Genomic DNA, 27,939 nt, shown 5'->3' with positions numbered 1-27,939 from the left:
ACGCGTGTCCTCGTCTCGACAGGAGCAATGGGAGGAGTTTGGGGCGAAAACCACACCTCCCGGCAGCCCTGGAGATGGTTTTCTGGGTTCGGTTAGGACCCTATAGTCCCAGCTCTCGCGCGGCCCTAGCTCTCGGCGGAAGGAGCGAGGCGCCTGGACTACATTACCCGGAGGTCTCTGCGCCTCACCCCTCTCGGGCCGCAACACGGGGTCTATGCTCTTCAGGCGCGGTCTAAGGGTGACGGCCGACTGGCCTCGGACTCCCGCTCCCGTGGTGCCCCGCGCGTGACCGGCCCAGCCCCCGGCTCCCGCTGGCCCCGCGGCGGCGCTGGTTGCTGTCGTGAGCCGCAGCCGCCCCGCCCCACCTCTCCCTCCCCTCCCCCCGGCCCTGCGCACGGGCCGCCCCTCCCCCCGCCTCCCCGGCCCCTCTCACGGTGCCAAGATGGCGGCGGCGGCGGGCGGCGGCAGTTGCCCCGGGCCTGGCTCCGCGCGGGGCCGCTTCCCGGGCCGGCCGCGGGGCTCCGGCGGGGGCGGGGGCCGCGGCGGACGGGGCAGCGGGGCCGAGAGAGTGCGGGTAGCGCTGCGGCGCGGCGGCGGCGCGGCGGGGCCGGGCGGAGCCGAGCCCGGGGAGGACACGGCCCTGCTCCGTTTGCTGGGGCTCCGCCGGGGCCTGCGCCGGCTCCGCCGCCTGTGGGCCGGCCCGCGCATTCAGCGGGGCCGGGGCCGGGGCCGGGGCCGGGGCTGGGGCCCGAGCCGGGGCTGCGTGCCCGAGGAAGAGAGCAGTGACGAGGAATCCGACGATGAGGTGAGGCAGTCGGCGGCGTCCCCGACGCCGGGCGGGGCGGAGGCCGGGGGCTTCCGAGGGTCTGGGTGGCCCCGAGGGGTGGCGTGGGGAAGCGAGGCTCTCGGGGCCCCTGCGGAGGGAAGGGGGCCCTGGAAATAGGCCTGGGGGGAGGTAGGCTGCACGGAACTGCCGGTGAAAAAGGCCTCTGAAAGTAGAGAAGCCCGGGCTGCAGCTGGTCCTTGGGCCCGAGGCTCGTCCTGCAGGAGTGTCCTGGGCTGGTGATCTTGGTAGTTGGCAAAGCCGCGGCAGCGGGGCCGAGCGAGAGAGCTGTGGGTGCTGCATGCCCAACCAGTGGTGGTTGACAGCAGCAGCATGGCTTTAGCGGACCCAGACTGGGGCTCTCTGAGCTCTTACCTGCAGGCTGCTCCACCTGGCCTCATGATCTCTGACACATCACTGGTTTCACCAGTACCCCGATTTTTCTTCTTCAAGTGGAGAGATGGTAGCATAATGGAGGGCTTCCTCTTGGAGGCACAGGTTGAAGAAAAAATGGGATAAAGGCTGTGACCGGGAACTCTAGCAGGTCTGGGTTGAGCTCAGGATTTATCCCCAGCCTCTCAGAAGGAAGGTGTGAGTTGTATTACTTAGGACAGTTTGTAGTCCCTTGAGGTCTCGAGAGTGGAGCTTGTTACAGTAAATCGTTTGAAAACATGCACACACCCGACTTGAGTGCCCCTATTCCCATTTTCATTCAGGAGGAAACTACATCCTGAGAGTGTGTAAACACTAGTCCCACCTTTTTTGAATTGGAGGATGAGAGAGTCTGAGGGTAGTTTCTACTGCCTGGCCTGGGAAGACCCAATTCTGTTCCCTTCTGAGCCAGCGAACCCTTGATGGCTGTGCTGGTGTAGCCCGGTACGGGGGACAAGGGTTCAAAATACCCGTGCCTCCACCTGTAGGAAGAGACTCTTTTCTACTCATCTTACCTTGCAGTGTTAAGTTTTTTTCTAAATAGGTAGGAGTATGTTAAGGGGGAAACTGGGGATATATCTCCATACCTGAGTCTGAGGTGGAATGAGGGCTTTGGCACTGACTGCTGTTTCTCCCCTCCACCCCTGGTCCCCTAAATCAGGAGTTTCAGGGTTTTCATTCAGATGAAGATGTGGCCCCCAGTTCCCTGCGCTCTGCGCTCCGATCCCAGCGAGGTGAGTGATGGGGAAACTCTACCTCTATAGCTTTACAGGAATGTTATTCTTGCTCTTAACGTCAGCTTTTCCCTGTTTAACTAGAGTCTCCATCAGTTACATAGTGTGTTCTGTGTTCAAAGCCCAAGCTAGGCTGGGCTGTGGGGGAAACAGACAAGTAAGACTTAGTCCTTGCTCTCCTGGAATGCCTCCTTCAGTCTGCAGGGCTAGCTTGACCCATCTCCCCACACCTATTCTCCTTTTAGGTCGAGCCCCCCGAGGTCGGGGCCGCAAGCATAAGACGACCCCCATTCCGCCTCCTCGCCTAGCAGATGTCGCTCCTACCCCCCCAAAGACTCCTGCCCGGAAACGGGGTGAGGAGGGCACAGAACGGATGGTGCAGGCACTGACTGAACTTCTCCGGCGGGCCCAGGCACCCCCAGTCCCGCGGAGCCGGGCATGTGAGCCCTCCACTCCACGTCGGTCTCGGGGACGGCCCCCAGGACGGCCAGCAGGCCCCTGCAGGAAGAAGCAACAAGCAGTAGTGGTGGCAGAAGCAGCTGTGACAATCCCTAAACCTGAGCCCCCACCTCCTGTGGTTCCCGTAAGACACCGAACTGGCAGCTGGAAGTGCAAAGAGGGGCCTGGCCCAGGACCTGGGACCCCCAAGCGTGGAGGACAGTCTGGGCGAGGAGGCCGTGGAAGTAGAGGCCGAGGCCGAGGCGGGCTCCCTCTCGTGATTAAGTTTGTTTCAAAGGCCAAAAAAATGAAGATGGGACAGTTGTCCTTGGGACTTGAATCAGGTCAGGGTCAAGATCAACATGAGGAAAGCTGGCAGGATGCCCCCCAAGGAAGAGTTGGATCTGGACAGGGAGAGGGCCCCTGCTGGAGGAAGGAGCAAAAGCTGGAGGAGGAGGCAGAGAAAGAGACAAAAGAAAAAGACAAGGAAGAGAGAGAGGAGAAGGTAGAGACGGCTGGACTTGAAGAAGAGATGGTGCTCTCAGAGGAAAAGGAAGAGGCAAAGCCGCCAAACCCACCCTCAACTCCTCCAGCTCCTCCTCCCCCTCCCCCGTCTCCACCCCCTCCACCCCCTCCACCCCCTCCACCCCTCCCACCCCCCTCAACTTCTCCTTCATCCCCGCTTTGTCCTCCACCGCCCCCAGTGTCCCCTCTGCCCCCGCCATCGCCCCAACCACCTCCTGCCCCAGAGGAGCAGCAGGAAGAGTCCCCTCCTCCGGTGGTCCCAGCCACGTGCTCCAGGAAGAGGGGTCGGCCTCCCTTGACACCCAGCCAGCGGGCAGAGCGAGAAGCTGCTCGGGCCGTGCCAGAGGGTACCTCTCCTCCCACTCCAGCTCCTAGCACCACCACGGGAGGCCCTCTGGAAGACAGCCCCACTGTGGCCCCCAAAAGTACCACCTTCCTGAAGAATATCCGGCAGTTTATTATGCCTGTGGTGAGTGCCCGCTCCTCCCGAGTCATCAAGACACCCCGGAGGTTTATGGATGAAGATCCCCCCAAACCCCTAAAGGTAGAAGTCTCACCTACTCTGCGGCCTCCTGTTGCCACCTCCCCACTCGTCCCCCCTGAACCAGCACCAGCTCCCTCGCCACCACGTGCCCCAACTCCTCCATCTACCCCAGTCCCACTCCCTGAGAAAAGACGGTCCATTCTAAGGGAACCCACGTTTCGCTGGACCTCGCTGACCCGGGAACTGCCCCCTCCTCCTCCTGCCCCCCCGCCGGCCCCACCCCCACTTCCTGTCCCTGTCCCTGTCCCTCCATCCCGGAGGCCCCTGCTCCTTCGGGCACCTCAGTTTACCCCGAGCGAAGCCCACCTGAAGATCTATGAATCGGTGCTTACTACTCCTCTTGGGGCCCCTGAAGCCCCTGAGCCAGAGCCTCCTCCCGCCGATGACTCTCCAGCTGAGCCTGAGCCACGGGCAGTGGGTCGCACCAACCACCTCAGCCTGCCTCGATTTGCCCCTGTGGTCGCCACTCCCATTAAGGCCGAGGTGCCCCTTCCTGGGGCTCCAGCTCTGAGCAATGGGCAGCAGTCTCAGGCTCAGCTACAGCAGCCCCTGCAGGCCTTGCCAACCCAACTGCCGCCTCAGGCGTTACCACCGCAGCAGCCACAGTTACAGCCACACTTACAACTGCAGCCGCAGCCACTACCACAGCAGCCGTCACCACTGGAAAAGGCCCGTATCGCAGCCTTGGGTTCCTTACCACTGTCCGGCGTGGAGGAGAAAATGTTTAGCCTCCTCAAGAGAGCCAAGGTGCAGCTGTTCAAGATCGATCAGCAGCAGCAGCAGCAGAAGGTGGCGTCTTTGATGCCGGTGAGCATGATGCTTTATCCAGGTTCCCGCACCCGGTCATCCGGCTTCAATTCTCACAATTCTCTCCATTTTTGTTAACCTCCTGCCTCCTCAGGCACTCTCTGGTGTCTCAGGGAACCCCAGAGCCAGCCCTTCTCTGTTTCTCAGCTTCCTGTGCTCCGGCCCTGGCTGTGGGCCTCCCCCGTGCTAGTCCCCCCGGCGCTCTCTTTCCTCACTTTCCAACTTCTGACCCTGTTTATTCCTCCACCAGCCGAGCCCTGGAGGGCAGATGGAGGAAGTCGTGGGGACTGTCAAGCAGATCTCAGATAGAGGTTCTGTGAGGTCTGAAGATGAATCGATGGAAACTAAGAGAGAGAGACCGTCGGTATGGAGTGGGAGGAGGACCCTCTGAAGTCTGGTTTCGGGAGCACAAGGGGCAGCTTCCCACATGTATTCCTGGTCTCTCCTCCCCTAGGGCCCCGAGTCCCCTGTGCAAGGCCCCCGTATCAAACACGTCTGTCGTCATGCTGCTGTGGCCCTAGGTCAGGCCCGGGCCATGGTGCCTGAAGACGTCCCCCGCCTCAGTGCTCTCCCTCTACGGGATCGGCAGGACCTCGCCACGGAGGGTAGGGGCGGGTGTGTTGTGGGAAGATTTGACAGCTGTGTCAAGTTTGAGGGTGAGCGGATGCACCAAGAGCCTAGGAAAGTGGGAGCTGAGTTGGGTGCTTGGGGCAGGTGGCAGGTGGGCTGGAGTGCTAGGTCTTAGAGCAGATCTGGGGGCACCTGGAACCTGAGCACTGTGGGAAAGGGGACCAGAGGGCCAGTTGAATGAGACGTAGGGGAGAGCAGGGAGGGACCTGAGGTAAAAGGCCTACTGGCCTTGTGGCTCCATCCCTTCCTCTCCGTTGTACTAGATACGTCATCAGCGTCTGAGACTGAGAGTGTCCCATCACGGTCTCGGCGGGGAAAGGTGGAGTCAGCAGGGCCTGGGGGAGACTCAGAGCCTGCAGGGTCTGGAGGGACCCTTGCCCATACACCCCGGCGCTCGCTGCCCTCCCATCATGGCAAGAAGATGCGGATGGCACGGTGTGGACACTGTCGGGGCTGCCTGCGTGTGCAGGACTGTGGGTCCTGTGTCAACTGCCTGGACAAGCCCAAGTTTGGGGGCCCCAACACCAAGAAGCAGTGCTGTGTGTGAGTAGCCAGGGCACAGCCTCTGTTCCTACCTGTGGTTGTCAGTCACCCAGGCCTCCTGCCCCGCCAGAGCAGTGGGATTGGCATCCTTGTGGAGAGCTTCCTCTCTTCCCCCAGACCACCAGTCCCCTACCCTGGTGACGTGCTGCTCCCCTCCCCAGATACCGGAAGTGCGACAAGATAGAGGCTCGGAAGATGGAACGGCTGGCTAAAAAAGGTAACGAGGTTTGAGGAGTATTTCTTTACACCAGCTTCTTTAGATCTGTGATGTGGAAGAAACCATGTTTTCTTTGCTGTCCTCCCCTTATCTCTGCAGTCTGTTCCCTTTGTCGTCTTGCCATCGTGTGTGTTCGCATCTTTCCTATACTCGTTCTCTTCTGCCCCACTGCTTTTTGGCTTTTCTCCATCCCAATGTCCCATGTCCCTGGCTGAGCTCAGATTCTACTAAGTCCCCTGTTCCCACAGGCCGGACGATAGTGAAGACGCTGTTGCCCTGGGATTCCGATGAATCTCCTGAGGCCTCCCCTGGTCCTCCAGGCCCACGCCGGGGGGCGGGAGCTGGGGGGACCCGGGAGGAGGTGGTGGCCCCCCCAGGGCCCGAGGAGCAGGACTCCCTCCTACTGCAGCGCAAGTCAGCCCGGCGCTGCGTCAAACAGCGACCCTCCTATGATATCTTCGAGGACTCGGATGATTCAGAGCCTGGGGGTCCCCCTGCTCCCCGGCGTCGGACCCCCCGAGAGAATGGTGCGAATTGCTTGTTGTTTCCCCTTTCAGTCCGCCTTGTGTCGGGGCTGAAGGGGTGGGGGGGTTGGGGGTTTCCAGGCCGAGGGCGGCATCTGTGTGATGGGGAAAGTAGCCTAGTGCAGGGAAGCAGGTAGTTTGGGGTGGAGGAGGAAAACTGATGCATAAGGTTTTCAGTAGCAGTTTGAGTCAGGTCTGAGAGTCATCCTTTGGGTTAAAGAAGGCCGTGGGGATCCAGGTAACGTTAGGGGGTTGCGGAGGAAAGGGAATGGGGCAGAGAAGAGGGAGACCCTCACCACCTATGTGTGCTGCCTAGAGCTGCCATTGCCAGAACCTGAGGAGCAGAGCCGGCCCCGCAAACCCACCCTGCAGCCTGTGTTGCAGCTCAAGGCCCGAAGGCGCCTGGACAAGGTCAGCACGGCCCCACATCAAGAACCCTGAGCCCTGTGGAAGGCATGGCTCCTGCCCTTCAGGAGCTTCCTAGCAAAGTCAGGGTAACGGGCTCACCTGAGTGCTGTGTTGTGTCCACACCAGAGGACAGGCCCTGAGGGGTAAGGCAGGCCTGTCCTTCTGGAAAGCAAAGTAGGATCTAGGCGAAAGAGTTGGCTGGGGGAGAGGACGATGTAGAGAGAAGTCTGCAGAGGGTGAGGCTGGCGGCTTTCTGACCACCACCATTCTCCTAGGATGCTCTGGCTCCTGGCCCCTTTGCTTCTTTTCCCAACGGCTGGACTGGAAAACAGAAGTCCCCTGATGGGGTTCACCGGGTCCGTGTGGATTTTAAGGTATGGCTTTGAGGGAGAGGGTCTCGAGGACCGTGTTTAAAAGAAATTTGTGTCTGAGAAGCCTTTGGCTTGTGTTCCTGGCTGCTCTCTGATCCCGTGTCCTTGTTCCTCAGGAGGATTGTGACCTGGAGAACGTGTGGTTGATGGGCGGCCTCAGCGTGCTCACGTCCGTGCCGGGAGGGCCACCGATGGTGTGCTTGCTGTGTGCCAGCAAAGGCCTGCATGAGGTGGGATCCCCGGCTCTGTCCGCAGCCCCCCACGCTCTGGTGGCCCTGGCGGCCTGGGCCTCCCCGGGGTGGGGTCTCGTCCCTGGGCTTCTCGGCCTCACGTTGAGCCCATTGTCCCCACCCCACCCCCACCAGCTCGTGTTCTGCCAAGTGTGCTGCGACCCTTTCCACCCGTTCTGCCTGGAGGAGGCTGAGCGGCCCCTGCCCCAACATCACGACACCTGGTGCTGCCGTCGCTGCAAGTTCTGCCACGTGTGTGGGCGCAAAGGCCGGGGATCCAAGGTTTGGGCACGGGCATTGTGAAGGTGGGCGGAGGCCTGGAGCAGGGGACACCCCTGTGCCAGCAGGCTCCACCGCTGAGGTCTCCCAACTTCGACTTCCGACAGCACCTCCTGGAGTGTGAGCGCTGCCGCCATGCATATCACCCAGCCTGCCTCGGGCCCAGCTACCCGACCCGGGCCACACGCAAGCGCCGTCACTGGGTGAGGGATGAGGCCCACACCCCTTGCTTTGGGCTTCTCGTAAAGGCCGCTACCACCCCAGGCTTGGTCTAGGCCAGGGTTTCCATGCGGAGGGGAAGGTTGGAGGCCCCTGTGGGAGTCTATCATGATAAATAGCATCTTCTCTTCCAAAATTTCACACGGACAAGACGGGTACAGAATTTGTACGGAATGATTGCGGGGGTTCATGCATTCCATGGTCCTGGGCTCTGAATCCTCTGCCCCTGCCTGGCCTCCCCTCTTCTCTGTCTCCCTCTGCCGGTTTCCCCCACTTCATTCCTCTCCCTCCCCCCGTCCCTCCTTGCTTCTCTTGCACACCTTTTCTCCTCTTACCCGTCCTTCCTCCTCTGTCTCTTGCCTGCTCCCCACTCCTTTTGCCCATCTCCTCCTGCCGTACTCTCCCACGCTGCACTGGTCTGCTCTTCCTGACATTACCCTGCCCCCCTAGATCTGCTCAGCCTGTGTGCGCTGTAAGAGCTGTGGGGCGACTCCAGGCAAGAACTGGGACGTCGAGTGGTCCGGAGATTACAGCCTCTGCCCCAGGTGCACCCAGCTCTATGAGAAAGGTGGGGACCTGTCAGGGGACCTGGGCCCCGGGGGACACGGGGCAGCGGGCCAGGCTCCTAGACAGGCAGGACAGACGTGGTATTCTAGTGGCTTTGTGTCCTCTTGTAGCTGCAGAACCTTTCCTTCCGTTCACGGTAGTCTTCCACAGAAGCCTGTCCAGTACCTCACATAGAGGGACACAGTTCCTCTCGGGACAGCGGGAATCGAGAGCCTGGACCCCATCGTTGTAGTGGTCCCTGACATGCCTCCTGGAACCTCGAGTCTCCACTGATCACTTTGAAAACCTGGGGGCTTTCCCCATTTGTTCAGGCAGCATGTTAACAAGGTTCTTTGTGAGGCGTTGAGGCTGCAGGGCTAGAAGAGGCCTTATCCTCAGCCAGCGTTCTGAGAATGGTAGGGACCCAGGATGGGGCCTAGCAGGGGCAGCCCTCTCAGCAGCCAAGGGGTGGTGGCTCCTGATGGCACCTGCAAGGGCCAGGAAGTGGCCCCAGCCCCTCTGACTTGCCCTTTTCTTCCTGCTTGTGCAGGAAACTTCTGCCCAATCTGCACACGCTGCTACGAAGACAACGACTACGAAAGCAAGATGATGCAGTGCGCGCAGTGTGACCACTGGGTGCATGCCAAGTGCGAGGGGCTTTCAGGTGAGCAGAGTGCCTGGGCTGCCACCTCAGCCCGGGGGGGTGTCCCTGCCCTACCCCGGCACAGGCCCTCACGGGACAACTGTTCTGAATGTCCTTGGCAACTCCTGGGGGCTGCTGAGAGCCCTTACGTTCTTACGTTCTCACGTTCTCCCAAACCATTTTCTCTCATCCTCCCTTGGCTGTTGTAGATGAAGACTATGAGATCCTTTCTGGGCTGCCAGACTCAGTGCTGTATACCTGCGGACCGTGTGCAGGGGCCACGCACCCCCGCTGGCGAGAGGCCCTGAGTGGAGCCCTGCAGGGGGGCCTGCGCCAGGTGCTCCAGGGCCTGCTGAGCTCCAAGGTGGCGGGCCCACTGCTGCTGTGCACTCAGGTCTGGGGGCCTCAGGAGGCAGGACGGGGTGGGGCCAGGCCCAGCACCAGCCTGGCTGACTTTTCCTCTCCACAGTGTGGGCAGGCTGGAAAGCAGCTGCACTCAGGGCCCTGCGATCTGCAAGCCGTGAGTCGGCGCTTCGAGGAAGGCCACTACAAGTCTGTGGTGAGTGGGACACTGAGAGGAATACGTGGGTGCCAGGAGGAGGGGTTGTGAGTGGGGTGGGGGCTCTGATTCTGATAAGCCCCCTTACAGCACAGCTTTATGGAGGACATGGTGGGTATCTTGATGAGGCACTCAGAAGAAGGAGAAACCCCAGAGCGCCGGGCTGGAGGCCAGATGAAGGGGCTCCTACTGAAGGTGAGAACTTTGGGGGATGTATATAGGGTGGCTTGAATGGTAGTGGGGAGGAATGTGGGTCCTTCAGACCCTGCCTCCACCAACTTCCCTGGGGAAGCCAGTTCTTCTCATCCTGTTAACCCACTCCCCAGCTGCTAGAGTCTGCGTTCGGCTGGTTCGACGCCCACGACCCCAAGTACTGGCGACGGAGTACCCGGCTGCCAAAGTGAGCAAGGCTGGGTAACAGGAGGGGAACCAGGGAGTGAGGGCAAGAGCAAGGGCACCTGGGAATCCAGGGTCCAGATCCTGGGCTGAGAATAGACGAGAAATGGAGTTAGGGTCTGGAGGGTGGTGGACCAGGATGAGAGTCCTCAGTGGTTCTAGGCCAGCAAAGACTCAGATTGTGCAGTTAGCTCACTTTGTTTCTACTACGTGCAAGGTAGTGTTGGAAACAGCAGTGAGTAAGCCATGTTTGGGGGGTTGAGCAGACGCCTTAGTGCCTGATGATCCAGACTGTCAGGGCGGTGATGGGAAAGTCCAGGGGGCTGTGGGAGTGCAGCAGAGAAGGTGCTTAGGGCCTAAGGTTTCTCGGAGGAAATGACATCCAAGCCAAGATGTGAAAAAAGAGTATCCCAGGCATGTGAAACAGCATTTCGTGTGTCATAGGTGGCATGAGGGGTCCTGGCTTTTTTGGGACACTGGGAGAAATGCCACATGGAGAAAGGACCAAGCGTGTCATGGCATGTTTAGGCTAAGGTTGTGGGTGGCCACCCTTGTTAGAACGTGTCACATGCTGACCCTGCCTGTCCACAGCGGAGTTCTTCCCAATGCCGTTTTGCCCCCATCCTTGGACCATGTCTACGCTCAGTGGAGGCAGCAGGAACCAGAGACCCCAGAATCAGGGCAGCCTCCAGGAGATCCCTCAGCAGGTACTGGGAAGTGGGGATGGGAAGCCAGGGCCCCCGAGTTGGTGGGGTAAGCTCTAGATCCTGACTCTGGGACTTCCTTTCCCACATCTCTTCCAGCTTTTCAGGGCAAGGATCCAGCTGCTTTCTCACACCTGGAGGATCCCCGTCAGTGTGCACTCTGCCTCAAATATGGGGATGCAGACTCTAAGGTGAGGGCTACCATGTGCAGCCCCAGGTTGTGGGTCCTAGTCCCTGGGGTCTTCCCTCACACCATTTCTCCTCTGTCCCCAGGAGGCAGGACGGCTCCTATACATTGGGCAGAATGAGTGGACACATGTCAACTGTGCCATTTGGTCAGCTGAAGTATTTGAGGAAAATGATGGCTCCCTCAAAAATGTGCATGCTGCTGTGGCTCGAGGGAGGCAGATGGTGAGAGCCCGGGCCTAGAGAGGTGGGCAGCCCCAGGGTCTCGGGTAGGGCCCCCCTGCAGGGGAAACTGCTCTTGTTTCACAATTTCTACCCCACCATGTCCTTTCACTGCCAGTCCTGGGTACTGTTTTTGGTTGTCAAAGGACTCTGGTGCTGCAGTGATAGTGGCTCCCCCCACCCCCCGCTATCCCCATATTTGGGCCTAAAGTCTGAGAGATTAACAGAAGATATTCTACTTATTGAACCTGTACTGGATGCTTTCTGTACAGTATGACACTTAGCTCCTGTTGTGTCCCCATGAAGTGAGGTATGGCCAAGGTTAGAACCGCTCCTCACCAGTGTGGGACCTGGGTCTCAGGCTCAGGAAGTGAGACATGGGATGAAATGTACTGGGAGGTGGGGGTTTGCAAATGAATGAAATGATACAGGTATTACACTAAAGTGATGTGAGAGGGGCACCTCTTGAAAGAGCCTGTGACTCCTGATGTTGGGGTCATGAGTTCAAGCCCCACACGTAGAACTTAGAGGTTACTTAAATAAGTAAATATTTTTTTAAAAGGCTGTGAGAAAGACAGTAAGCGCTGCTCAGTAAATGTTAGATGTTGTTGTTTTTCCTCCCTGTTGAGACACTCTGCCTTTGAATACCTTAAATGTTTGTGATGTGCACCTGGCCCTGGATGCAGCCAAGGCAGAGGATGTGTTTGATGAGCACCTTCGCTCTGCTGGGTGCTGGGCTAGACGGGCCCAGGCAGAGTCTGAAGGACAGTGATGCTGAGCATCAGACCCTGGTCTCGGTCACTGGCTTCTCCCCTCAGCAGCCCCTTCCACCCGCAGCGCTGTGAACTCTGCCTGAAGCCTGGAGCCACAGTCGGCTGCTGCCTTTCCTCCTGCCTCAGCAACTTCCACTTCATGTGTGCCCGGGCCAGCTATTGCATCTTCCAGGACGACAAGAAAGTTTTCTGCCAGAAACACACAGACCTGCTGGATGGCAAGGTGAGCCAGGACCACGGGGAGGACAGCTCCCCACTGCGGCCCCCAGCCCTATCCCCAGCTGCCTCTCAGCATCTCCTTTCCTTTTCCGAGTCCTTGAGCCAAGCGCCCAGCTGTCGGGTCCCCACTTCAGAGCCTCCCCTCACGTTGCCTTCGCCAATCCAGCAACCCCCCTTTGCCACCCACCTCCCAGGAGATTGTGACCCCCGACGGGTTTGATGTACTCCGCCGAGTCTATGTGGACTTCGAGGGCATCAACTTTAAGCGAAAGTTCTTGACGGGGCTCGAACCTGATGCCATCAATGTGCTCATTGGTAAGCCTTCTGCTCTCTACCCGGATCTTCCTGACCCTCCCTGGCCCATCCTCCTGATCTCTTCTCCGCATCATAGGCTCCATCCGAATTGACTCGTTGGGTACCCTGTCTGATCTCTCGGACTGCGAGGGACGGCTCTTCCCCATTGGCTACCAGTGAGCAGCCCAGGGTGCCTGGGTGGGGTTGAAGGACTCCAGGACTGGATCCCATCTCCCAAGTTGTCCTGACCCTCTTGACCCACACGTCCACCTGACAGGTGCTCCCGTCTGTACTGGAGCACAGTGGATGCTCGGCGGCGCTGCTGGTATCGGTGTCGCATTCTGGAGTATCGGCCATGGGGTCCGAGGGAAGAGCCAGTCCACCTAGAGGCAGCAGAGGAGAATCAGACCATTGTGCACAGCCCTGCCCCTTCCTCAGGTAAGGGCCTTGAAACTCCCTTATTTCCTTCCCTGAATGCTGCTCTCCCCATATGGATGCCCACCAACCCAGTTCCCTTCTTCCCTAAGGAAACCCCAGGATGTTTACCATTTTTTCTTTTTGTCGTAATGGCAATAACTGATAACAGCTGTGCATCACATGTCACGGACTGTCTTCAGCATTTCACAGGAAGTGATGGGAGAGCTACCTGTTTGTTGGGGGGTGGCAGCTTCTAGACAACAGCGTGTATACAGCCACCTGACATGGGCCTATGAGCTCCTGTAATGCTCCCCGCAGCCCTCTGAGGAAGGTACAAGCTCTGTTGTACTGCAAATCAGAAAGGGCTATTGTTCTCCACAGTGACACAGTAGTGGAATCAGGATTCAAACCACATTGGCCCCCCTCAGAGCCATGCCAGTGCTAGGGGGTGTAGCTGAGAGCTGGATGGCGCACAGCAAACATTGGGGTTGGAGGCTGGTAAAAGGAGAGGTTGTGGGCTGAACAGGAGGGGGAAGAGATTCGGAGTGTGTTTTCAGGGAAGGGGTTTGTGCTAGGTTGGAGCGTGGCATGCAGTGGGGAGGGGTGGAGAGTGCAGCCATCCCGGCTGGACGTGGGAGAGTGTTAGGAGGAGGCGGCAGGGATTTGTTCTCACAGATTGGGTGGAGCCAGGTAATGGGGAGCCCCAAGTGCCAGCTTGGGGCAGATGTGTTTGATGTGGCAGGGATGCACAGCACAGGTGAGAAAGTTGTAGGACTGGCCCTACTGGAGAGAGGGCAGTGCTCCTTGTGGCAGGTGGGGCCTGAGTCAGAACAGTAGACAGCCAGGAACGGGGGAGGTAGCAGAGATGGGTGAGGAGGGGTTACAAAGGGCCCCTCCCTGATCCAGGCGTGCATGGACGTAGTGAAGAATCCACAGAGGGATGTGGAACCTGGGTGATGACTGGGAACCAGTGCGTATTGTGACCGGATCGTTGGGCAGGGGCCGAGAAGGCTCAGTTGGCTCAAAAGAAGAAAGGGTGTGTGTGGAGAGGCTTTGACAAAGAGCCCCTGCCATTCCTGATGCACCCCTCCTGCCTCATTAGAGCCCCCAGATCATGCGGACCCCCCACCAGATACAGATGCCCTCATCCCTGGAGCTCCTGAGCACCACTCACCCGTTCAGAACCCAGACCCGCCACTTCGGCCTGATCCAAGCAGTGCCCCTCCTCCAGCCCCCCGCTCCTTCTCGGGGGCTCGAATCAAAGTGCCCAACTACTCACCATCTCGGAGGCCCTTGGGGGGTGTCTCCTTTGGACCCCTGCCCTCCCCTGGTGAGTACCTGGGAGTGTCGGGGAGAGGGGTGGGTGGGTGAGGCAGGAGCTTGTGGCTGACGCTGACCCTTCCCCCCACAGGAAGTCCATCTTCTCTGACCCACCACATCCCCACAGTGGGAGACCTGGACTTCCCAGCTCCCCCAAGACGGTCCCGTCGTCCCAGCCCCCTCGCCCCAAGGCTGCCAGCATCACGGCGGGCCTCTCCCCCTCTCAGAAGCTCCCCACAGCTCAGGGTGCCCCCTCCTACCTCAGTTGTCAGAGCCCTCACGCCTACCTCAGGGGAGCCGGCTCCCCCTGGCCCAACCCCGTCTCCCCCACCACCCCCTGAAGACCTGGGCCCAGACTTTGAGGACATGGAGGTGGTGTCAGGACTGAGCGCTGCTGACCTGGACTTTGCGGCCAGCCTGCTGGGGACTGAGCCCTTCCAGGAAGAGATTGTGGCTGCAGGGGCAGTGGGGAGCAGCCATGGGGGCCCGGGGGACAGCTCAGAGGAGGAGGCCAGTCCGACCCCTCGCTATGTCCACTTCCCTGTGACGGTGGTATCGGGCCCAGCTCTGGCCCCTGGTGCCCTCCCTGGAGCCCCCCGCATCGAACAGCTGGATGGAGTGGATGATGGCACAGACAGTGAGGCAGAGGCAGTCCAGCAGCCTCGGGGCCAGGGGACTCCTCCTTCAGGGCCAGGAGTGGGCCGGGCTGGGGTCCTCGGGGCTGCAGGGGACAGAACCCGACCTCCTGAGGACTTGCCATCAGAAATTGTGGATTTTGTGCTGAAGAACCTAGGAGGGCCCGGGGAGGGAGGTGCTGGGCCAAGAGAGGAGCCGCTCCCTCCAGCACCACCCCTGGCCAATGGCAGCCAGCCTCCCCAGGGCCTGCCTCCTAGCCCAGCTGACCCCACTCGGACGTTTGCCTGGCTCCCTGGGGCCCCAGGGGTCCGGGTATTGAGCCTGGGCCCTGCCCCCGAGCCCCCCAAACCCGCCACATCCAAAATCATCCTTGTCAACAAGCTGGGGCAAGTGTTTGTGAAGATGGCTGGGGAGGGTGAACCCGTCTCACCCCCAGTGAAGCAGCCACCTCTGCCCCCTCCCATCCCCCCCACAGCCCCTGCTTCCTGGACTCTGCCCCCGGGACCGCTGCTGGGTGTGTTGCCAGTGGTAGGGGTGGTCCGCCCCACCCCGCCACCACCCCCTCCTCCTCCACTGACACTGGTGTTGAGCAGTGGGCCCCCCAGCCCGCCCCATCAGGCCATCCGTGTCAAGAGGGTGTCCACCTTCTCTGGCCGTTCCCCACCAGCGCCTCCCCCAAACAAGACCCCCCGGCTGGAAGAAGATGGAGAGTCCTTGGAGGATGCTCCCCAGGGTCCAGGGCTTAGTGGCAGCGGGTGAGTGAATGTGCCGAGTCTGCGGAGGAGGGTGAGAGAGGTGGGCAGGAGAAGGCAGCTCAGCCTTCTTGGGGTTCCTTCCCCAGGTTTAGCCGAGTGAGGATGAAAACGCCCACAGTGCGTGGAGTTCTTGACTTGGATGAGCCTGGGGACCCCACTGGGGAGGAAAGCCCGAGGTGAGTAGCCAGTGCCCTTGCCCTGGAGGCTCTAGGACCTCCATCCCTTTTGCTTTCTGACAGGTCTCTCCTCACAGGCCCCTTCAGGACCGGTCCCCTCTGCTGCCACTCCCAGAAGGTGGTCCTCCCCGGGCCCCTGATGGTCCCTCTGACCTGCTGCTTGAGTCCCAGTGGCACCATTACTCAGGTAGGGACTGACCTTTCACTCTCACTGCCTCCTTCCTTGTGTTTGCCTCAGCTGGGTGACGGGTGCAGAATCTGTCCACACCACAGAACAGACCTTGTGCACCCACCTGGCTGTAAGCCTGAGGCTAGGTATTTGGTATCAGAGAGAGGGCCTCAGAGCTCGTGGCCCATGGCAGAGACAGAGATGACCTTTCTGCTCTCCAGGAGAGGCCCTTTGAAAGTACCTTTGCAGCATGCCCAAGAGCCCTGGGGGATCGGCTTCAGAGTCTGGTCTGCTAGGATCAGGGGGTGAGGTCCCTAGTAAAGCTGAGCAGTGTGTGAGCTGTCAGAATTAGGGGATTTAGAGCTGTGCAACTAGACAAGAGTACCTGGGGGTCAGCCAGTGAGGATGGAGCTCACCTAGTAGGACCCAGAGGGGCAGGAGCAGTAGGAAGGAGACAAAAGGAGAGTGGTGCCCCAGAGGACGCCAAGCATGTGGTATCTAGGATTGGTGTCTTGGCTGGGAAAGATGTTGAGTCAGGGTCCAGAATTGAAGACCGTGGTTGATGAGAAAGCCGAAACAAGACCCAGGCATCTTGCCAGCAAGCTTGGCCAAGGGTCTGAGGAGAGGCTGGGCAGCAGCCTAGAGGGGTTTGTGTGTGAGGGCTGAGACAGCAGAGCCATGGAGGAGGCTGATCACAGGGGGCTTGTGGATGGAAGCAGCGGTGGGAGGAGGCATGGCAGTTGGATTTGAGTAGGAGACCACTGAGTGCACGTGCAGTAGAGGTGAGGCCAGCACGCTTGCAGAGCCATCAGGACATGGGATGTGAGCAAACAGTGGACTGGGCTGACGGCATCAGTGAAGCGGAGAGGGCAGTGCTCTGTTGGTTATAGAGGGCCGTGGGAGAAGGGGTAAGCTAGAGCCATGCAAGCTGGTAAATGAGCAGCCTGAGGCTCCGGATTTCTCCTGACCCCAGTCCTATCCGGATGTGTGGATTGTCTCATTACGTAGCACTGAGCTACTGAGCGTGAAAGTGGAGTGAGGTACACAAGAGACCACTCACCTGAAAGACTGCATTTGGGGGTCCGAGGTGGCGTGAGGCTATGGCAGTGACCATGACGGACAGGTCCCCACCTTAGGGATCACGCCACATTTTGGTAGAGGAAACAGACACATACGTTAGCAAATGTACTGTAGCTGAGAACGACCGTCGTGAGAAAGAAGGCAATGAGAGCACCCGGGTGAGGCTTCTGTAGCCAGCCTGTCGGGTTCAGGGAACAGAATGGAGGTGAGGATGGGGTTAAGGGCAAAAATGAGGTGGACGAAGTTGTCTGAGGTGCACCCAGGGGCACTGAGGCCTGGAAAGGATGTGGGTCACAGAGCAAAATCAGGTTTGGAGCCTTGCCTAGGGCCAGGAGCGCATGTAATCAGGTTGGCCCAGAGGAGTGGTGTGGGGAGCAAGTGTGGCCACACGGGTCCTGCCTCTCTCCTAAAGCGTGCTCTACTCAAACTTGGGTTCCTCCCACCAGACAGGACACTCAGTCCTCGGTCCACACCCTGCTTGAGGGAGCCGCAGCGTCTGTGCTAATATCTCCCTCCTTGTAGCACTTCCTTCTCTGGTCTCCAAAACCCCGCCCCTCTCCTCACCTTTCTGGTCGGTCATGCCTAGTCATTACCCCAGCCTGTCACTTTGGCGTGTCCCAGGGCCCTGGCCCTGACTTCTCTGTCTGCACTTACTCTCAGGTATGGACCTCTGTTTCACGGCTCTAAGTCCCAGCTCTAATTCTGACAGCTGCCGGACTGGTAGCCGGGCTCCCGGGTCCTGCTGCCTGCTCCCATCTCCACCAGCGGGTTGCAAGGGCAGGGTTTCTGAGAGGATGTCCCAGACTTCACCCCAAACTTGTTCCTCCCTCTCCCTCACCGTCTCAGTCATTGGCAGTTTTATTCTTCCAGTTGTTCAGAGTCCCAACCTCAGAGTTGTCCTTGACGCCCCCTGCCCCCGCCACGGGCTCTTATATTTACATCTCCAGCAGCAGATCCTGTCTGCTCTGTCTTCAAAATCTTTAGCCCCTGAGAAATCCCTTAAGTAGCTCAGGATGCGCATGTGCTTGACTCTGGGGGCAGGGGCCTATGTGATAATAAATGTGTAATATATACAGAGATGTACTGCATATAAAAAAATACACGTACAAAATATACTTTTGGTATTTTTAATTTTCTGTGAGAGAAGAATGAAGGGTAGGTAGGCATTTTTGGTAAGCTGGGTTGGAGTGAGCCCTAAGTGTGTCCTGCAGAGCCAGGGCACTCCAGGCCTCTCTGGAAACGCTCGTCTTTCCAAGGACTCTTACGGAAAAGGGACTGCAGGCTCTTTAGAAAAAAATATCCATCCTTTAGGGCTCACTGGGCAGTTAGAGCAGGAGAGCCCTCAGACCAAGTATCTGTGCTTGTACAGGGAGAGAAGGAGGGTGGTGGGGAACTGGAGACTTTGGAGTCCAGGAGGGGTGAACCTCACCTACTCTGACCTGCTGCTTGGGACCAGGTGAGGCTTCAAGCTCTGAGGAAGAGCCTCCATCCCCAGAGGACAAAGAGAACCAGGCCCCGAAACGGGCTGGCCCGCATCTGCGTTTTGAGATCAGCAGTGAGGATGGGTTCAGCGTGGAGGCAGAGAGCTTGGAGGGTGAGTCGGGAGTGGTGGTGACGGAGGGAAGGTGTCCAGTGGAGCCCCATGCTGACCGTGCTCGTCCTGCTTTCTCCTCAGGGGCATGGAGAACTCTGATTGAGAAGGTGCAAGAGGCCCGAGGGCATGCCCGGCTCCGGCATCTCTCCTTCAGTGGTGAGTGGAGGGGCCGCAGGGATGCTGAGAGCTGGGATGAGCCCCAAAGGATGAGCTGAGCGTCTGACATGACTTGTGTGTCCTCACCTTTGTCCCCAGGAATGAGTGGGGCAAGGCTCCTGGGCATCCACCACGACGCCGTCATCTTCCTGGCAGAGCAGCTGCCCGGGGCCCAGCGCTGCCAGCACTATAAGTTCCGCTACCACCAGCAGGGAGAGGGCCAGGAGGAACCCCCTCTGAACCCCCACGGGGCAGCCCGTGCCGAGGTCTATCTCCGGTGAGAGGTCCGGGGTGCCCTGCGGGAGTTCTCAGGCGTGGGAGTTAGGTCTGCAGAGATGGGAAGAATTCCCCTCGAGGTCCCATCAGAAGATGAGCCCCATCCAGTCCCCATTTGCTGGGTCTCCGGTGGCAGCAGGATTTCTTTTTTGCCCACAGCAGGCCCAAGGCAAAGGATAGGTGGGTGGCATCTCTTTGAAGGAATGGCTGTTATCCTCCCTTCTTCCCTCCCTCCCTGCTGCAGGAAGTGCACCTTCGACATGTTCAACTTCCTGGCCTCCCAGCACCGGGTGCTCCCTGAGGGAGCCACCTGTGACGAGGAAGAGGATGAGGTGCAGCTCAGGTCAACCAGGTATGGAGGGCAGGCCAGAGTGTTGGGGGTGTCCTGGTAGGGTCCTAAAGAGGGTGACCAGGGGCAAGAGAGGTCATTCCTGGGTACCAGCCTGTGACACTGCTGACCCCACCAGACGTGCCACCAGCCTGGAGCTGCCCATGGCCATGCGCTTTCGCCACCTCAAGAAGACATCCAAAGAGGCTGTGGGTGTCTACAGGTTAGTGGGGTTGGGGGGAGGATGCCCCTTGGGTGGATGGACAGGTGCCCTGGTGCGGGGCTGCCTTGGTTCTGTCCCCCTGCCCCCGCTGAGCTCCCCGTTGCCCATCCTCCCCTGCAGATCTGCCATCCACGGGCGGGGCCTGTTCTGTAAGCGAAACATCGATGCCGGCGAGATGGTCATCGAGTATTCTGGTATTGTCATTCGCTCTGTGCTGACTGACAAGCGGGAGAAGTTCTACGATGGGAAGGTGGGCTCCCCGGGGCCACGGGAATGAGGTGGGTGAAGCGGCACTAGTGCATGGGAACAGAGCATCTGACGGCCCCTCCCTACCCCCGTAGGGTATTGGGTGCTACATGTTCCGTATGGATGACTTTGACGTGGTGGATGCCACGATGCATGGCAACGCTGCCCGCTTCATCAACCACTCGTGTGAGCCCAACTGCTTCTCTCGGGTCATCCACGTGGAGGGCCAGAAGCACATTGTCATCTTTGCCCTGCGCCGCATCCTGCGTGGTGAGGAGCTCACCTATGACTACAAATTCCCCATTGAGGATGCCAGCAACAAGCTGCCCTGCAACTGTGGCGCCAAGCGCTGCCGTCGGTTCCTTAACTGAAGCCGTGGCTGCCCACCACGTCCCCTGCTGCCATCTTGCCCCTAGTCTGGGGGCTCCCTAGTCCCTCCTAGAGCATCTCACCCCCACCCTCCTGTTCAGGGTGGATGTGGGCATGCAGGTGGCAAAGGCCCTGCCTCCACCCCTCCAGCCCACCCAGCAATCGCCTCCTTCCTGCCCTGGGGGCCCAGGATGTAGATACTGTACAAAGGTTTCTAAATCCCTTCTTTTCTATGCACTTTTTTATTTAAGAGGGTGGGTTCCCAGGTGGGAGCCCCCCATAATAAAGTCTGTCAATGTTTGGAGAGGTGGTCTTCCCGTTTGTATGGTGCTGGGGGAAGGTAGGCGCTCCCGTTTCTCCATACCAGTCCTGAGCCAGGAAAGCTTGTCAGCCTCAACAGAGGGTGCAAGGCCACCGTTCAGAATTAAGGGTAAATTGTGGGAGTCTGTTAAAGCTTCAGAGCAACAAATGTTCTACATGTTCCCAGTTAGAACTCATCTGGTTCCCTGTGGATGAGCTCTTCCAGGGGTAGCAGGGCCATTTCTCAGAGAGGTTGCCCAGAGGCCCCTGGGGCCAGCTCTCAGGGGCACCTCAGGCCGTATCTGTCTGGTCTTGTGTGTATGGTGGAATGGGAGGTAGACTCCTTTTAGGTCTTGGCCCGATTAGGGCTTTATTTCAAAAGCGCACCTTAATGAGGCCCAGAAATGGCAGGCACTTACTTCATGGGAAGCTTTATTGAGGACTAGGCTGGGCAGGCCCCAGATCAGCCAAGTTTGGACAGCACCTGCAGCGCATCTGCCCGCCCTAGCTGGGCCAGGTGCGTGCCAAGCTGGCCCAGGGAGGCCGAGGGCTCCCTTGCCACCACCATCTCGATCAAGGCCCGCAGTGGCGAGCGACTTGGCCGCAGCGAGTAGACAAAAGTGGACCAGGCAGCGGGCACTCCGTATCTCGCCGCCAGGTGTCTAGTGGTGCCGCAGGCCATGCCCCCACCGGGCCCGGGTTCGGGATCCAGCAGCACTATCAGCTCCTCCAGCACCTCCAGCTCATCCAGGAGGCGAGACAGGGGCTGTGAGGCCAGATTCGGCAGCTCTGGGAGACAAACTGTGGAGGGGTGAGGGGGAGGAAGGGCAGTCTTCCAGTCCACTCCCTCCCTGGCACGTCCCCGACTAACCTCTGCCCAGGAGGGGAACCAGAGCCACCTCCTTCCAGGAGTCCCCTGCCTCTGGTGCCTCCAGGGGGCCTGGAGAGGATGAGTGCAAGAAGGTATGGATGTTGGTGTCACCACAAACCAAGCCAGGACAGGGATGGAGGACTTTTGCCTGACGGCGGCACTGCTGGGCGAGCAGAAGGATCGCGGCAGAGGTGACCAGCAGCACCAGCACCGAGAGAACCAGCACCACCGGCTGGGCAGAGGTCTGCAGGGCCTGCCGGGTGACGTTGCGCTCCGACGTCCAGGAGAGACTGGAAATCGCTGATGGGCTGGGCTCCTGGGAACTGAAGACCTCGGGTTTCCAGGACTTCAGGGGGCACGGCTCCTTGGGAGGGACGGGCCTCTGCAAACAGGTCGGAGTAAAGTGGGAGACCTGCCCCCCTCCTGAACCTCGGCCTGAACCTCCCATCCCTCAGTGGGACCAAATCCCCGCCTGACGCAGCTACCCTCCCCACCGGCCCGCACACATCTCAACGCAGGTAAGTCTCCTGATCCTGTTGGGCCCCCACCCCCCTCTCTCCAGTGGGGCTACACCCCCTCCCTCCATCCAGCCCCTGCCCACCTCATCCCAAACCACGCCCTCCTGCCCCCACCCCGCCTCCTGCAAGCCACACCCCCGCCCAGCCCTCCCCCTGCCCCCGCCGCCCCCCAGCTGACCAGCACCTCTTTGCAGCGCCGCTGAGTTCCGCTCCGGCTCCCCGCGGGGGCGGGGGCCGTGGCTCCGCCGGCACAAGGCCTGCATAGCTCCGCACTGTCGGGGTTGCACTGCCCAAAAGGACACTCTTTGTAGGGGTGCGACACGTGATCGCCAGCGTTATTGAGCCCGCAGTTTTCTGAAAACTCGTAGTCTGGTGGGAAACAGGGTCTCACGTGTGGCCGCCCAGCCCCTCCTCTCCTGCACTAGCGACGCCCTTTCCCCTTTGTCCTATCCCAGCAGGCCCCACCCCCGGCACTCTACTAACCCAACCTATCAGCGACGTGCTCGCCCTCCCCCGCCCGAGCCCCGCCAGTCTCGAGACCCTCTCTCCGCAGCCCACCCACCCCGCCCCCGCTTTATCCACACAGCCCACCCTCTGAACACTGCGGGGATCCTAAGGTAACCCACACTACCCCTCCCAGCGCCAGCTCAGCCCCACACCGTCTCATCCCGCTGCCCTTACCCCAAAGCAAGCCTCACAGGCAGTAATCCTGCTTTCGGCTCTTCCCCGGCTCCTTACCACCCCGCCCCAACATAAGCACACCCCCGTCCCTGCTCCTCACCCGGGCAGGGGGGCGGCCCGAAGCGCTGCAAGCAGCTGCCGCAGCACCGGTTATCAGGGTTCCAGTATTCGAGGCCCCCGCAGTGCTGGGAGGCCTCCGGAGGTGCCGCCTGGGCCAGGAGCAGCGCGGCAGTCAGGAGGAGGCACAGGGGCCCCATCCGGGCGGGGTCTGCAGCCTGGGGGGCCGCGACCGCAGGACTTCCGGCCACAGCGCCTGTCACACTTTCCAGGAAAGCCGGCAGAAGAAGGAAGCAGTGATGTGGGGGCACGGGATCCCCCAGGCCCCTTTGAAGATGGGAGTCTACCCCCAGCCCCTACTCTAGCTCCTGGACCATTATCGGAAGGGCCACCAAGGCCTCAAGATGGCTAGAATGAGGAGTCTGGAGCCACAGTGAGTGGATTCATATCCCCCCTCTGCCATCTTCCTTACCTCTTTTCTCATCCCTAAAATGGGATAACAATACCTGTCTCAAAGTCTTACTGTGAAAAATTAAAATCGTTACCTGAAGTACTTAGAATAGCACCTGGCATGTAGTAAGCTTAAGCATTAGGTATTTCCAACTCCCATTTCAGGGCAGCTGGCTTGGAGGACCCAGCCCATACCCTCTGGAGACTCCCACTCAACTCCCAGTGATCTTACCTTAGCTCCCTAACCCCAGTCTCCTCCCGGCTGGGAATCCTCCCACCTGCCACAGCCAGGCCCTTCTCACCTGCCCCTCGAGAAGCCTCAGGGAGATGTTTTGTGCTGAAGTTCCCAGCACAAAGGTGTCTCCACCCCAACCAGTCCCATCGAGGGGTTTCTAAAGCCCTGGGCCCTGAGCCTGTTGCTCTCCCACCTGTTGCTGGAACAACTTCGGCTGGTGTTGTGGTTAGAGCCCAGCCCGCTTCCCCTTTTCGTCAGGAGATGTGGGGGTGGAAGGAAACTCCAGCCCACAGCTAGGCTCAAGCTAAAAGGTTCTAAACCCTCAATAGAGAACTTTATTAGGGAAGGGGTGGTAAGAGAAGGTCCCTGTGTTTAACAGATTACATCTTGGAGCCCCGGAGTCTGGGGAAGACGGCGCTGGCGAGGTAAGGGAGCTTTCAGGAGGGGTCCTGGCCAGGAACACTGATGCCCGTCAGGAGTGGGTCAAGGGAGCCAGGGTCTCAGAAGCGACCATGCCGGTGGTCTGGGGAACGTCGTCGGTTTCTTTCTCGGGGACGATGGCCGGTATGAGACCTCGGGGGTGACCTGGGGACAGGATGGAGAGATGAGGACTAGAGCTGTAAGGAGCACTGCACTATTCCCCCAGCCTGCCTCTATGCTCTGGGATGGGGCAAATAACCAGAGTTCCTGAGTGGTATCGGGACAGGTGCTCAGAGACTGATCTCCACTGGGGATGCAGACTGGTCTTCGGTTTGGGGCTTTGGAGTTCCAGCTAGTTTAGGGGTTGAGACTCGAGCACTGGTCTTGGGATGGTGCTTAGAGCCAGTCTTAGGATATCTTAGGATACAAAAGAGAGATGCTGTTCCTGGGGCATAGGATCAGGTCCATCTCATGATATAAGGGCCTTAGGGTATACGATGTCTTGACAGGCTGGTCCTGAGGTACCTGCGTCTGGGTCCCCGCCCATACAGCTGACGTCGGAGGTTCCGGGAGATGGGCCGCAGGTGCATGAAGTTGCAGAAACCACCGCGGGTACATTCCCTGGGTAGAGGGTAGATGGATGGAGGAGGCTGCTGCCGGTGAGAGCACCCCAACACACAGGAGTCTGGGGCTCCAGGTGCCGATTCCACCCTGGTACTCATCACCCATACCCCATCTCATACTGCCGGCAGCACGACTCCCGGAAGTCAGTGACAGGAGACAGCTCAGCGTGCACAGCCTGCCCATTGAACCAGCGGTTATTGAGTTCGGCCACTGCCCGCTCTGCATCCTCCTCTCGCCGAAACTGAGGGGAAAGTCCATCAGGTTCACCAATCAAACTCAGAAGTGTTTAGGAAAGGATTAGTTAGCAGCTCTGGGGCTGGGCTGGATTTAGTGATGGCCCGCAAGCTGTGAGGCTTCAGTGGTGGCCTTTAAGCACTGAAATGCCTCCACTTCTAGGCTCTAACATGGGGACGGCAGGCACCTTGACATAGACATTGCCCACGAGGTGGTCCCCCAGGTTGTCGCACACATTCATCTCTTCAATCTCCCCATACTTCTCCTGCAGCTCCGTGAACACCTCCTGCGGAAGACCAGGAGGAACTCAGCTGAGCTCCTGGTTCCACAGGGAACTCAACCCATCCTTTGCCAACCCTCACCTCGAAGAAGTTATCATAGTGTTCCTGCACCTCCACGTCGCTCACGTGACCTGGAGGAGGGCGCAGGGTGAAATCAGGGGGTGGCCTGCTGGGGGCTGTCCGCCCTGCCCCCCAAGCCCAGTCCCTCACTCACAGTGCGATCCGTCTGCGGTTTGGGCGGTGTTCTGTGGATTCCGGTACAGGTTGAGCAGCACTATGGTCTGAACAGAATTTAAAGGGGGCGGGGCCTGAGCTCATGCAAAGGGGTGAGGTAGGAAGGTTAGGGGTGAGACCTGGCAAGAGAAGAAGCCTGAGCACCTCGAGTGCATCAGCGATGCCTGCCCCTAAGGAAAGCAGAAGGGGAGAAACCTAGCAGTCACGGACAGCCCAGCGGGGTAGTTTGTACGTACGGGGGCGTGGCCAAGGTCCTGCGAGAAGGGCCAGAAGGAGGGGGAGGAACCTGCAGAGGCCCGACGAGAAAAAAGCCGGTGGTGGGGTGGGCCTTAGCAATCCGGAAAAGGCGGGACCTCGTGATGATGGACAACGGGAGGGGAATGGCCGGGAGGCGTTAACCCTCAAGGCTCCGTCGCGGGTCTCACCTGGCTGAAAGTCGGCTTGTTGTGAAGCCGGGAGCACCGGTCCCCGTGCCGGCAGGCCCCGATCTTAAAGTAAAAAGAGCAGTTAACCCTGGAAGAGGGGCAAAGACAAAGGTGAACCGAGGGCCGGGGAGGCCGGACACCCCAGAAACACCGCCCAGCGCCTCCCAGCCACCAGGGAACCCAAGGTCCCGGTCCCGGCCCCCGCAAGGGGCCACTCCCTGCGCCCCTTCTCACTTGTCCTTCTCAGTCCCGAATATCGAAGCTAAATATTCAGCCATTTTTACCCGAACCCTCCAACTCTGTCTGCCCTTACGTCACTTCCGTTGCTTCAGAGCATTGGGAAGTGTAGTTCGTCGCTGCCTCCTGACACAGCACGCGCTCAGAAACTGCCTCCTGCGCTTGCGTGTTGGAGGCCCGCGCCCTCCCCGCAAAATCACCACCCGGAGTTCCCTGAAGGCGCATGCGTGTAGCCTCGCCGCACCCCAAAAGACTACAAACCCCAGAGACACTTGCGGTATCTCGTGCAAACGTCCGGAGTTGAAAGTGGCAAAGGCTTCCAAGGGGAGGAAGTAGACTCCGCTGGTGAGTTGGGGGTCGTTTGCGCGCCCGAATAAACATGAAGAGCGTTCAACCCAGTCAGCTTGCTGGTGGGGGCCGGGGTAGCCTTCGTTCAGCAAACCCACCCTTCAGTTTATCTCCGTTTTGTCGTAATAGGGGCGTGGTTGTTCGCGATCCCTGCATCTGTCACTGGCGGCCAAGGCTCGGCTGCTGCCGTACAGACCCGCCGGACGACTCGGCCTCAGCGCAACTATGAACTTGGAGCGGGTGTCTAACGAGGAGAAGTTGAATCTGTGCCGGAAGTACTACCTGGGTAAGGGTCGGTTCCTAGGGTCCCAGAAGAAAGAGGGGCGCGGACTAGAGCGCCTGAGGGAAGAGGGCCTGGGGGCCTGGATTCTTGAGTCTAAGGGATCGAGCGACTGGGGTTGCAGACTCCTGGGTCTGAGAGAAGGGCCTGGGACCTGAGAAAAGAGGAGGCTGGGGCCTCAGCTTCTGGGTCCCAAGAGACGGGGGTGGGGGATGTTGGGCTGGACAACGGGTCCTGAGAAAGAGATGACTTGAGTCAGATTTTTGGGGCCCCAGGGAGGAGCCAAGATTTCCAGGTCTCTGACAGCAGAGGACTCCATTTGAACTTGGGTATGGGAGAGGGCCTTTCGTCCTCTAGTTGGGAGTTGGGGCGGGATATGGGGCCGGCAGGAATCCTTACTGACTTATGTTCCAGTTTGTTTGGTTTTTTTTTTTTTTTTCCTTAGGTGGGTTTGCTTTCCTGCCTTTTCTCTGGTTGGTCAACATCTTCTGGTTCTTCCGAGAGGCCTTCCTTGTCCCAGCATACACCGAGCAGAGCCAAATCAAAGGCTGTGAGTCCAGGGCACAGAAGAAGGGAGGCCATCAGGTGTTGGGAGGGAATGATGGGGATTCCGGAATTCTGGAGCCATGGAAGAGAAGAGAGGGCCAATCTGGGGGAAGACAGAGAGCAGGTGGAGGCCAATCTTACCCATTCCTGTTCCCTCTTACAGATGTCTGGCGCTCAGCTGTGGGCTTCCTCTTCTGGGTGATTGTACTCACCACCTGGATCACTATCTTCCAGATCTACCGGCCCCGTTGGGGGGCCCTTGGTGACTACCTCTCCTTCACCATACCCCTAGGTACCCCCTGATACCTTCCTCTGCACAGGCCTGGGCTCATTCTCCCAGGATGTGCTCCTCTACTCTAAGCTCACTCTCAAGCCCCTAAGACATGTTCCCATCTCCTATGTTCTTTGTCGACACCCCCCCAATAAAGGACTCTAATTCTCTATATTGACTTCCTGGATCTTTTGGGGGTTGAGACCTAATATGGTTATTAATATTCAGAAACATGTATTGAATGCTCACTTTGTGCCAGGCTTACTGCTTCACACCTGTACAATCCTTTCTACTCTGCACCCTCTGAAATTGGAACTTTCCTGCTCAGGGACCCTCTTTTACAGATGCAAAACTAAGAAAAGAATAACGCTTGCATTGCTAGGGGCTTTCATCCTGTACTGGTGGTGTGTGTGAATTAGAAAACTACCTTCCCACCTGCTCTCCGTATTCTCATCAGAAATGTGGTATCAGTGCTACCTCCTAGAATGTATCTAAGCTAAAGCATATGTGGTAAATGGAAGTTTCCCATTTTCCGGAGAAGATGTTGTCTGCAGCAATAGACATAGCCAAGAGCTTTATCAGAGAAGGCTTCTTTGATCATCCTATTTAAAATTTCAAATCGGATGCCTGGGTGGCTCAGCGGTTGAGCGTCTGCCTTTGGCTCAGGGCGTGATCCCGGGTCCTGGGATGGAGTCCTGCATCAGGCTTCCCTCAGGGAGCCTGGTTCTCTCTCTCCCTTTGTCTCTGCCTCTCTTTGTATGTCTCTCATGAATAAATAAATAAATCTTGAAAAAATAAAATTTCAATTCCTACTTTGGTATCCTTTTTCATTCCATTTCATTTAAAAGGTTTTACTTGTTTCTTGTAATCTTACATTCTCTAAAATGCAAGCTCTATTACAGCAAGAGGTTTTGTT

At 58.9% G+C, this 27,939-nt stretch overlaps 4 protein-coding genes across 8 annotated transcripts; 2 read left to right on the top strand and 2 right to left on the bottom strand.

Annotated features, from left to right (window-relative positions):
- Positions 1-427: 427 nt before the first annotated feature.
- On the top strand, positions 428-20,315 carry KMT2B (lysine methyltransferase 2B). Its single transcript, XM_041743220.1, has 37 exons — positions 428-805; positions 1,917-1,989; positions 2,235-4,303; positions 4,554-4,667; positions 4,758-4,908; positions 5,197-5,476; positions 5,638-5,693; positions 5,942-6,220; positions 6,534-6,628; positions 6,901-6,999; positions 7,113-7,226; positions 7,362-7,508; positions 7,613-7,708; positions 8,175-8,292; positions 8,821-8,934; positions 9,123-9,307; positions 9,383-9,472; positions 9,563-9,667; positions 9,799-9,872; positions 10,460-10,575; positions 10,672-10,763; positions 10,846-10,983; positions 11,818-11,976; positions 12,167-12,287; positions 12,364-12,442; positions 12,544-12,704; positions 13,786-14,013; positions 14,095-15,394; positions 15,481-15,570; positions 15,648-15,757; positions 18,276-18,413; positions 18,495-18,569; positions 18,669-18,846; positions 19,090-19,197; positions 19,313-19,396; positions 19,517-19,646; positions 19,738-20,315. Exons 1-37 carry the CDS (start codon positions 443-445, stop codon positions 20,011-20,013), a joined length of 8,205 nt encoding a protein of 2,734 aa, XP_041599154.1. The 5' UTR covers positions 428-442; the 3' UTR covers positions 20,014-20,315.
- A 411-nt stretch (positions 20,316-20,726) lies between these two features.
- IGFLR1 (IGF like family receptor 1) lies at positions 20,727-23,312 on the bottom strand. 3 transcript variants are annotated; one of them, XM_041743223.1, is made up of 5 exons: positions 23,191-23,312; positions 22,482-22,702; positions 21,885-22,069; positions 21,183-21,564; positions 20,727-21,112 (listed from the first exon to the last, which is right to left on the bottom strand). In XM_041743223.1, the coding sequence occupies exons 2-5, from the start codon at positions 22,636-22,638 to the stop codon at positions 20,775-20,777; spliced, it is 1,062 nt and encodes a 353-aa protein (XP_041599157.1). In that variant the 5' UTR covers positions 22,639-22,702; positions 23,191-23,312; the 3' UTR covers positions 20,727-20,774. The 3 variants fall into 3 exon arrangements, with proteins under 3 accessions (XP_041599157.1, XP_041599156.1, XP_041599158.1); XM_041743222.1 differs by having other exon boundaries at positions 22,482-23,299; XM_041743224.1 differs by having other exon boundaries at positions 20,727-21,100; positions 22,482-23,299.
- A 126-nt stretch (positions 23,313-23,438) lies between these two features.
- Positions 23,439-25,666, bottom strand: U2AF1L4 (U2 small nuclear RNA auxiliary factor 1 like 4). 3 transcript variants are annotated; one of them, XM_041743226.1, is made up of 8 exons: positions 25,576-25,666; positions 25,342-25,429; positions 24,897-24,963; positions 24,764-24,813; positions 24,589-24,687; positions 24,287-24,408; positions 24,069-24,164; positions 23,439-23,708 (listed from the first exon to the last, which is right to left on the bottom strand). In XM_041743226.1, the coding sequence occupies exons 1-8, from the start codon at positions 25,617-25,619 to the stop codon at positions 23,624-23,626; spliced, it is 651 nt and encodes a 216-aa protein (XP_041599160.1). In that variant the 5' UTR covers positions 25,620-25,666; the 3' UTR covers positions 23,439-23,623. The 3 variants fall into 3 exon arrangements, with proteins under 3 accessions (XP_041599160.1, XP_041599159.1, XP_041599161.1); XM_041743225.1 differs by having other exon boundaries at positions 24,275-24,408; positions 25,576-25,661; XM_041743227.1 differs by lacking the exon at positions 24,589-24,687 and having other exon boundaries at positions 24,275-24,408; positions 25,576-25,663.
- Positions 25,667-25,767: 101 nt separating this feature from the next.
- On the top strand, positions 25,768-27,195 carry PSENEN (presenilin enhancer, gamma-secretase subunit). Its single transcript, XM_041743228.1, has 4 exons — positions 25,768-25,923; positions 26,056-26,212; positions 26,652-26,756; positions 26,916-27,195. The coding sequence occupies exons 2-4, from the start codon at positions 26,152-26,154 to the stop codon at positions 27,053-27,055; spliced, it is 306 nt and encodes a 101-aa protein (XP_041599162.1). The 5' UTR covers positions 25,768-25,923; positions 26,056-26,151; the 3' UTR covers positions 27,056-27,195.
- Positions 27,196-27,939: the final 744 nt, after the last annotated feature.

The sequence above is a fragment of the Vulpes lagopus genome, chromosome 2, assembly GCF_018345385.1.
Source record: "Vulpes lagopus strain Blue_001 chromosome 2, ASM1834538v1, whole genome shotgun sequence".
Lineage (NCBI taxonomy): Eukaryota > Metazoa > Chordata > Mammalia > Carnivora > Canidae > Vulpes > Vulpes lagopus.
Note: the sequence above shows the minus strand (reverse complement) of the source record. Positions and strands in the feature narration are given on the sequence as shown.

What these genes read in the sequence shown, in the direction of transcription:
- PSENEN (XM_041743228.1), top strand. Translation starts at nt 26,152, where the DNA reads ATGAACTTGGAGCGGGTGTCTAACGAGGAGAAGTTGAATCTGTGCCGG. An exon ending in GTGCCGGAAGTACTACCTGG is followed by an intron (nt 26,213 to 26,651) that starts GTAAGGGTCGGT and finishes TTTTTTCCTTAG; the next exon opens with GTGGGTTTGCTTTCCTGCCT. An exon ending in GCAGAGCCAAATCAAAGGCT is followed by an intron (nt 26,757 to 26,915) that starts GTGAGTCCAGGG and finishes TCCCTCTTACAG; the next exon opens with ATGTCTGGCGCTCAGCTGTG.
- IGFLR1 (XM_041743223.1), bottom strand. Translation starts at nt 22,638, where the DNA reads ATGGGGCCCCTGTGCCTCCTCCTGACTGCCGCGCTGCTCCTGGCCCAG. An exon ending in CGGGCCGCCCCCCTGCCCGG is followed by an intron (nt 22,070 to 22,481) that starts GTGAGGAGCAGG and finishes GTTTCCCACCAG; the next exon opens with ACTACGAGTTTTCAGAAAAC. An exon ending in CTCAGCGGCGCTGCAAAGAG is followed by an intron (nt 21,565 to 21,884) that starts GTGCTGGTCAGC and finishes ACCTGTTTGCAG; the next exon opens with AGGCCCGTCCCTCCCAAGGA.
- KMT2B (XM_041743220.1), top strand. Translation starts at nt 443, where the DNA reads ATGGCGGCGGCGGCGGGCGGCGGCAGTTGCCCCGGGCCTGGCTCCGCG. An exon ending in GCAAAGGCCGGGGATCCAAG is followed by an intron (nt 7,509 to 7,612) that starts GTTTGGGCACGG and finishes GACTTCCGACAG; the next exon opens with CACCTCCTGGAGTGTGAGCG. An exon ending in TCCAGGAGATCCCTCAGCAG is followed by an intron (nt 10,576 to 10,671) that starts GTACTGGGAAGT and finishes CATCTCTTCCAG; the next exon opens with CTTTTCAGGGCAAGGATCCA.
- U2AF1L4 (XM_041743225.1), bottom strand. Translation starts at nt 25,619, where the DNA reads ATGGCTGAATATTTAGCTTCGATATTCGGGACTGAGAAGGACAA. An exon ending in ACTATGATAACTTCTTCGAG is followed by an intron (nt 24,688 to 24,763) that starts GTGAGGGTTGGC and finishes GGTCTTCCGCAG; the next exon opens with GAGGTGTTCACGGAGCTGCA. An exon ending in GGGCGGGGACCCAGACGCAG is followed by an intron (nt 23,709 to 24,068) that starts GTACCTCAGGAC and finishes TCCTGTCCCCAG; the next exon opens with GTCACCCCCGAGGTCTCATA.